At 35.1% G+C, this 9,336-nt stretch overlaps 1 protein-coding gene across 1 annotated transcript; it reads right to left on the bottom strand.

Moving 5' to 3' along the window:
* Positions 1 to 4,970: 4,970 nt before the first annotated feature.
* On the bottom strand, positions 4,971 to 6,962 carry LOC149248302 (histone-lysine N-methyltransferase ATX3-like). Its single transcript, XM_089448949.1, has 2 exons — positions 5,500 to 6,962; positions 4,971 to 5,400 (listed from the first exon to the last, which is right to left on the bottom strand). Exons 1-2 carry the CDS (start codon positions 6,960 to 6,962, stop codon positions 4,971 to 4,973), a joined length of 1,893 nt encoding a protein of 630 aa, XP_089305075.1.
* Positions 6,963 to 9,336: the final 2,374 nt, after the last annotated feature.

The following is a 9,336-nucleotide window of genomic DNA, read 5'->3' as shown; positions in this document are numbered from 1 at the left end:
CAGGCGTTATGTTTTCACGAAGGTTCACTTCAAACAATACATATTTTCCTTCAACGTATCATGGACTAAAGGTAACAAGTTCATCATACAGAGGCATAATGACAAATAACCAAGTAGTGATAACAGTACAAGACCTCTTGTACTTTACCCAACTTGTCTCAAGAGTCATACATGGTTTCATGTGAAACTAACCTATGAACAACAAGAAAATAAAAACAAAGAAAAGTAGAAGCAAAAGCAAATGCCAAAGAAAATTAAGCAAACAAGCAAGAAAACAAATAAACGAACAAAGCAAGTAAGAAAACAACTTGCAAGAAAACAAATTGAAAGCAAACACTACTCCTACTCCTGAGCTAACGGTGCATGGGCCTGATCACGTGAAGTGATATTTCCAATGCAGCCACCGATGCATTGGTTGACCCATGTTGGTGAAGGCTTGGTCCGCAAGTAAATGAGTTGTGTGAACCAACAAACAAGAAAGATATAACAATGAAGACAAACACACTTCATGTTTAAAAGTGTCCACAGGACATAAGTGAGTCCAAGTGCATGACATGTGGTCCGTGGACTTGTCATGGTACTGTGCGACACTACATGCAACTTTGAAGAATGTGAATAATCTTGACTGTGCCATGCAAGAAAATGAAAGGAACAAAGACAACTTGCATTGTGCACACATGCTTGCAATGTAAGATTCTTCCAATGCTTGAGTGATGGGATCGCACAGTTGGAGTGGACGAAGCATGATCTTTGTGTGAGATTGATCTTCAATGCATACAGATGAGTGATGAGGAGCTTCAGGTGATCGAACAATTTCCTGATACTAACCCCAAGAGAGCGAGGGCCTGACATAACTATTAGCTCGGGCTGAAGTGCCTCGACAATCTTGGGTGTTTCGAATTCATCATCAGATAGATCATCATAAATTGGTGGCTTCGAAAAATTGAGTTCAATAGAATCATGATCGTGATTGAATATGGGAGTAAATGGATCACGACAGTCATGATCAGAAAAATCAATGATTTCATCGACATCCTCATGATCTGATGAATCAAACAAGATACATGCTCTTCCATCAACCACTCCTCGACTAGTTGTACTTCCATCAGTGTCCTTTGATCCTTCTCCCTTGGAGACCATTGATCCCGAATTATCAAGAGGCGAACGAACACCTGCTAGATCAGGAGAGAAAGCGACATGCATGGAAAGAAATATGTCAGTGAAAACCAAAGCAAATTCGGTAACGACATAACACATACCTGGGGAATCATAGGCAAGGATTGTGTAATTTCTTATGGGAGGATGGCTGATTGGTTGCCAGAACTGCGCAAAAGGCAATCTGGGTTGTTTGGGAGGCATGAATGGCTGTTAGAATTGTGCTATGGGAAATCCAAGCTGACTGCTGACTGCTGGAATTGTGAAATACACAATTTCAGCTGGCAATGGAATGCGTAATTTTCTGGGCCAACAGTCGCTGTCCCTTAGAATTGTGCAAAGTAGGCCTGGGGAAAAACTGCTAGGTAGAAATGCAAATTTCTTGACAGGAAGACAGAGCCTTCCATCTCAGGATTGCACAATGCTGTCTTGGTGAGGCAGAGTCCGGACGAAGGCTGCCTAGACCCGCCGACGGGCAACTAAAAGCAAATGTGAAAGTGAATGCATGGTGATACTGAGTGTAAGAAGAAGTAAATGATCGTGCATGCAAATAGTGAATGAAAGATTTAGAAATCGGAACAACATGCATGTGGGTGAAGCGAGTTGCCAAATTGGCAACCTTTCGTGCAAAACAGTTTCATGCATGCAACAACTGTGAGATAGTAACAAAAACTGAAATGGTGCTAATACAAGCTGGTATGAATGTAAATGTCAACAAGAGTTCAAAGAAATCAAGCAAACAACACTCAACCAAGCGAAAACACAAAAAGCGACAGAAATGCTGCAAAAGACAAGTTGAGGCCACTTACCCATGAATAGCTGAGCTGGATATGTCGAAAAGTCTTGGATGTACTTGGGATGTCAGAGATCTAATATCGATGTGAAGAAATGAGCTTTGAAGCATCGAATAAATAAGTTTGAAGCTCATGACGCACATGCCACAAATCTAGGAAAAAGCGACACTTTGAGGAAATATTTTAAAAAGATCATAGCATGTAACCTCCAACTGCTAAAAATAGCTCCCTAAAATCTGGGGACGATTTTTGCATGTTTCTTTTTCTATTCCAAGAAAAGGCATCCCATGCATGCAAGCAAGTTTCCTTGGTCCTTTGTGGAACTGGTCAAACCAACTGCACATGCAAGAGCCTGCTCAACTGCTCGGAGAAAATGCATATTTTTGGAAGGGAGCTGGGTTGATTGCCGAAGATATTTGCGCAATTTCTAGGCAGGGCAGCTGACTGTTGCCTAGGATTGCGTAATTCCTAGGCTGACCAGCCTTGCTGGGAGGAATTGCACAATTTTATGGATGAAGCTTGATTTGCAGATTTGAACAATTCTAGAGCCCATCAGGCTGTTAGAGTAAATTGCGCAATTTATGGAGGGAAGGATGGTTTCCCTCCAGAATTGTGCAATTTCTTGAGGGAGCTGCTCAACCTGCAGCTAGACCAAGTCCGGAGAAACAACATGTGAGGGGAATGCATCAAAGTTTGATAAACATGCCACCTTTCAGCAAGAAAATTATTGAAGCTTGTGTACTTGACGAAGCAAGACATGCTGTTGCGAAAGGTTGGTAGGGAGGCTCCAAAATGAAGCTAAGGAAAAATTTTGGATGGTGGTTGTAGCTACTACAACACCTTGTTATTTACATTATTAATTTACATTGTGTAAAGGTTACATTATATGATATTTTGATTAAAAAAAATTCCTTCTTTCGCATATATTGCACTCAACTTATTACAAGTTCAAATAGATTTGGGGTAATAAAATGAATGATTATGTAAAATGACTTGACCCTACTAATAAGAAAACACATATCAACATTGCCAAATGTACTCTAAAAACATCATTTACATAAATGTATCTTCTAAAATTAAAAGAAAAAAAATTATGCAAAATTTTAGAATTGATAAATGATAATAAATATAATCTTCCAAAATAAATAAAATTTACTATATTTTTTAATGTCTCTATATATATGTAAATCAAACACATTGTAGAGCCAATATTCACACACAATCAACTAATAAAACTCATTACATTGAGGCGACTTAGAGAAATACTTATTGAAAAAGAAACAATAATAAGATTAATGAATTATTAACCCTACCCTATCAATTACGTTATAGAAAATGATAACATATTTAATCAATGCAAAAATTTGCTAAATGTTGATAATATTTATAGATAAAAGAGACTTATGAAATATGCTTTTGGAAAAATATAATTTGACTAGGATCAAGATTAAAACACGACACACATATATAGAGCAAGCAAGAAGATAATGGCGATATACACCTATGCATTTAGGATTAGAATCATAAGACCTGGAGTGAGGTGGTGTTTGAGAAAAGGGATGTAAAGGAATAAGGGATAACTAGGATAAGAAAGAAGGGGATATCAAAGATGTTAGAATGTGGAGGAAATGGGAAATGCAGGGGAAATAGATGTAGAGGAAAGAGGGTAAGCGGAGAAAATGAATATGAAATTAAGATAGAAGGAAAATTGACCATAGAGGAATAATGGATAAGGAGGATGAAAAAGAAGGGAATGTGGGAGATGGATGAATATGGAGGAAATGAAAAAAGTAGAAATAAATGTAGAGGAAAGAGGGTAAGTGGAGAAAATGAATGTGGAATTAAGATAGAAATAAATTCATTTTCATGTGTATAAGTGGTTTCTACATGAAAATGATTACAAAGTTGAAAAGATAACATAATAATTATATCATATTATTTCTGGATAAACACTCTTGCTAATGATATTAGATTATTAAATAATTATCTTATTACTATATGATAATTATTTGGAACTCTATAATAAATCTGTATGGATGGATAAAAATTAAAATTACTTGAAAGTAATATATTAACAATTTTTTAAAAATATTACAGTTTTTTTTTTTTAAATTTAATATATGAACTTAAATAAATTGAATTTTATTTTTATTAAAGTATCATATTTCCAATGTTTATAAAAAATGAAATCAACGTTTTAAAATTTGAATACATTTTACTTGGATTTTAATCTAATCAAATTAGTCTTAATTTATCTTAAAAAAATTAATTATATAAAATTGTTTTTTAATTTATTAAAAAAAAATACACATATTTCAACTAAAATTAAATATTAGTAAATAAAATATAAATTTTAAAAATATATTTCATTTTCAACTAATTATAAAAAATAAAGTATTTCTCTCTTACACATATTAATTAATTAGTAAATTTAGAGAATTAATTTAAAGAAACCAAAATTCAAATCACACTAATTAATACTATTTTAAGAGATTTACAAATTTCTGCCCTTTTTAGGTTCTGATAAGATTTTCTCAAACTAATGAACAGGAATACTCAACACTCAGCACTGTTTCTTATTATTTCGCGCCGATATTCTATCACCATCTCCCCTCTTCGAATGGGTTCGATAGTAAAACGACCATGTCCATGAACTCCAGATCTCCCAAAGCGAAATCGTTTTTTTTCATTTTTCTGGAAGTAAGAAAGACGGTCTCTGTATGAAGAGAACTGTGGCGGATCTGCTTCTCGTTCTGTTTTTAATCTCTTGTTTATAGCTTCTCTGGAATGGTGGGAGTATCCCACAGGTTGGTGAATTATGGAACTTATGCTGGATTTTGCTTTCAGACGATTATGCACAGAGGTTCTAGATGCATATGGTTCTTCTATTTTGCAGAATCCAACTTCTTCTAGATTATTATCATCGTTTGAAAAAGAACTCTCATCTGATGAATCTTCTGAATGTGTTACTGCAACAACTTCCTTTTGGATTCCCATTTGTATAGAATCTAGATCAGGGATTCATACACCCACGTTTGGATCTGGAACCCTTTGAGAGGCGCAATAGGAAATGTAGGTGCATACATCCTTTCCTTTATTGTTCCAGTAGGACAGCTCCATGTGATACCCTTCAATTAATGCACAGGTGGGGTGGTAAAAAGTTTCACATTCCATACACTTGACGCAAGATCCCTGCATTTTGTTACAGACTATGCATGACTTGCGAAAAGAGTCTGGATTGATTTTCAATATGCCATCAACAGGTTCCATAATTTTATCATTCACAAAAGTTACTTCATCAGTAAAACAAGCACAAGTAACATGCACCCAAAATCCAGATGTTGTAGGTTTCAGGGCGCCACCCATCACAGGGCAGAGACAGCAGCGTTGTGGAGTAGTGTCTGTCTTTAAACTCTGGCAAGCTGTGCAAAGCCAGTCTTCCCCTGATTCACTTGCACCATAACAATTTTCATGAACTCCAATATTACATCTATTGCAGATGATGAATTTATTATCATGCTAATCTTCAGCTCGGCGGCATATTGCACACCTTTTTGGTATCCAGGTTTCTTGGATTGGTTTGTATGGTTCTAGCAGCCATCCTCTTAATTCTCTTTCTCTATTTGCTGAATGGTGTCTTCCCTCCCTGGGTAAAGAATCCAAGGCCACCTGGCCACGAACCCCAGCTTCACAGGCCTTGTTAAGCCAATCAATGAGATGCTGATTGGAACCGTTGAGTCTAACACTTTGCTTCCATTTCTTCATCTTAGAACCCACGTGCTTTTCCCATTGCGACAGGCTCATCGACTTACCCTTTTCACATTCATTGCATTCACAGAGGATTAAGTGGCTATTAGTCACATAATTCGCCTCCTTGCCATTACAAATAACAGTAACGTGCTCTGGAACACTGAAAGACTTATTGTTTTTCTCCTTCAGAGAGGTTCCCAGGGCCGGTTGTTTCGGTGTGCAATGAGGACAGGAATATTCAATAAGGTTTTCTAGTTGTTCACTAATATTATCACAATCATAATGAACCCAAATATTGCATTTTTGACATTGAAGCCAACCTCTTTTGGACGTGGGACTCCATACCTTCATGCAAATGCCACAGTACTGATTGAACTTGTACAACTTGTAGCAACGTCGATAGATCAACAAGCCCTTCTCAGATGAATTACGCAGCTGCTTCACCTGAACAGATGGTAATAATCCTGAAGCTGGAAACTTCTCGTTACAGCTGCTGCACGTTGTTTCTTCTTCTTGATCTTGCATAACCCTGCATCCAGAAAAAAAATCTGCTATTTTGGCTTCCTCAATTGCCTCAAAAAACTCATCCTTAAGGTCCTTAGAAGAGCTTTTCAAGAATTTCTGACTCTTGTATTCTAATGTCCTGAAGTATTCCCAAAAAGGGAATACCCTTTTTTCTTTAACCCATCTATATGCCCAATCCAAGTTATTTTTAATGTGGAAAAACTTAACACAAAGTCTTCCAGGAACACAAACGCTCTGCATAGATTTTGGGGCATCTTTCACCGGGTGGTTAACTTTAGCGGGCCAAACAGGTCTCTCCTTTCTCCTCTTAGACTTCACCCAAACGATATCACCCACGTCAAACTGTTCCCGACGCGGGCCCTCTGAACATTCAAACCCCACCAGAGAAGATGGGTTGGAAACCCTAAAATCATCATACTGCTGCTCCTTCTGATTTGCCTCCGTCACCTGCTTCTTATTGGGTTCGTTAATATAGATGCTTCCACCAACCTCAACCGTAGCGTTTTGACCCTTCAATTTTATGCCTTGCCCGATGTCCGTACTTTTCATGCGCTTAGTTGGTCTATTTCTGAATTTCCCTGATTCATCTTTAACATCGCAAAACAGAGCCTGAAGCCTCCCATTTGCAGGCGTCCCGTCATCATCCCCGCTATTATGGCGACGAAATACATACCCCAATGATTCCGCATCGCCCATGTGGCGTCTCACATCTCTAATTCTCTTCCTAGAATTCCCCATGTTAAAGTAAAACCTCGATGAAACCCTATCTCATTCGCCCATAGGAGTTATATTGAAAAGGAATGAGCCATTATTTTGGCATTCATTCAATGGCAAGATTGACTGGTGATGATCAGAGCCACAATAGGCTAGATGGGTGGTAGATAACGATAACTGCTAGTCAAGAAAATCACTTCCTATTCGAAAAATGATCTAGCCTAGTTGCTATGTGCCCGCGCGGTGGTAGATAACGATAACTGCTAGTCAAGAAAATCACTTCCTACTAGAAAAATGATCTAGCCTAGTTGCTATGTGCCCTCGCTCGATTTACTTGTTGGTCGAAGTATATTTTGATAGTTTTGGTTTTACATCAAAGAGATATAACTCAGAAATAAAATCCTCCTTTTCTTGGAATTGATTTTTGACTAGGTTAAGATTCCTCCTATTCTTCTCCCACCGGTGGATAGTAACCTTAAAGTGCCCCCTAATATAACACTGGAATTCTAAAGATGATCTTTCTTTCCTAAGAGGGATGCCAAACATTTAGTGGTAGCTTGAAAGAAGGGGATATCAAAGATGTTGGAATGTGGAGGAAATGGGAATTCAAAGGGGATATCAAAGATGTTGGAATGTGGAGGAAATGGGAAATGTAGGAGAAATCGATGTAGAGGAAAGAGGTTAAGTGGAGAAAATAGATGTAGAGGAAAGAGGTTAAGTGGAGAAAATAGATGTAGGAGAAATAGATGTAGAGGAAAGAGGGTAAGTGGAGAAAATGAATATGAAATTAAAATAGAAGGAAAATTGACCATAGAGGAATAAGGGATAGGAGGATGAAAATGAAGGGAATGTGGGAGATGGATGAATATGGAGGAAATGAAAAAAGTAGAAATAAATGTGGAGGGAAGAGGGTAAGTGGAAAAAATGAATGTGGAATTAAAATAGAAAGAAAATTCATTTTCATGTGTATAAGTGGTTTTTGCATGAAAATGATCACAAAGTTGAAAAAATAACATAATAATTATATAATATTACTTTTTTTATTAAATTATTATCTTATTACTATATAATAATTATTCTAAACTCTATTACAGTGCTTTTGAAATTTAATATACAAAATTAAATAAATTGAATTTTATTTTTATTTTTATTTTTATCCAAGTATCATATTTCCAATGTTTATAAAATTGAAAATACAACTCACTATAATGTTTTAAAATTTGAAAGCATTTTACTTGGATTTTAATTTAATCAAACTAGTTTTAATTTATCTTAAAAAATAATTATATTAAGTTAATTTTTAATTTATTAAAAAAATGAAATAAATATACATATTTCAGCTAAAATTAAAGGTTAGTGAATAAATATAAATTTTAAAGATATATTTTATTTTCAACTAATTATAGAAAATAAAGATATTTCTATCTCTTACACACATATTAATTAATTGATAAATTTAGAGGATTAATTGCAAGAAAGACCCAAGGTCAAATCACACCAATTGATACTATTCATCTTAATTTTAAGAGATTTTTAGATTTCTGCCATTTTTAGGTCCTTATAAATGATTATCTTTCTCATACACAAAAAAACACACACACATATTAATTAATTAGTAAAAATAAAAGATTAATTTCGTAAAAATCCAAGATCAAATCACACCAATTGCTAATGTTCATCTTAATTTCAAGAGATTTACAGATTTATGCCTTATAGATTTTTATAAAATTTTTCCCAAAATTAATAAACAAGAATACTCAACTCATACAATTTTCTAATTAAACCTACTGACTTTCACTAGAACCATTATCCCTTCACTATATTATAAACATTTACAGAAAATAAATATATTTAATAACATATATAAATATATGAATTATTAAATATAAAAATCTGATTACAAATTATATAAACAATCATAATCCATTAAACTTTTAAAATATAAACATAAAAACATAATACAAAGGAGCATAAATGTTAGACAAAAATAATCTGATAAATAAGCCGATGCTATCTCTTTCCATCTTACTCAAGTAATCGGCCTCAAACCATACATAAAAACATAATACAAAGAAGCATAAATGTTAGACAAAAATAATCTGATAAATAAGCCGATGCTATCTCTTTCCATCTTACTCAAGTAATCGGCCTCAAACCATACATGAAGTGGATGAATGGGAGCTAACAGCTAGCAGGTCACAATTAATTACAGTTGCCTGAGTCTGAGCAACAGGAAAACTGTCTAAAACTTCACAGAAATTAGACAATCCATACAATTTTTTTGTTGTAAAAGAGTAAAGTCATAAGAATGTATATTTGAATGCTTTCTTAAAATACATTCATCAATAATAACCCTTGAATTCAAAGAAAGATAGGGAATCCTTTTCAATGGAAATTA

This window comes from Pinus tabuliformis, chromosome 7, assembly GCF_031772625.1.
Source record: "Pinus tabuliformis cultivar Carrire ecotype Pingquan chromosome 7, CPIR1, whole genome shotgun sequence".
Classification (NCBI taxonomy): Eukaryota; Viridiplantae; Streptophyta; class Pinopsida; order Pinales; family Pinaceae; genus Pinus; species Pinus tabuliformis.
Note: the sequence above shows the minus strand (reverse complement) of the source record. Positions and strands in the feature narration are given on the sequence as shown.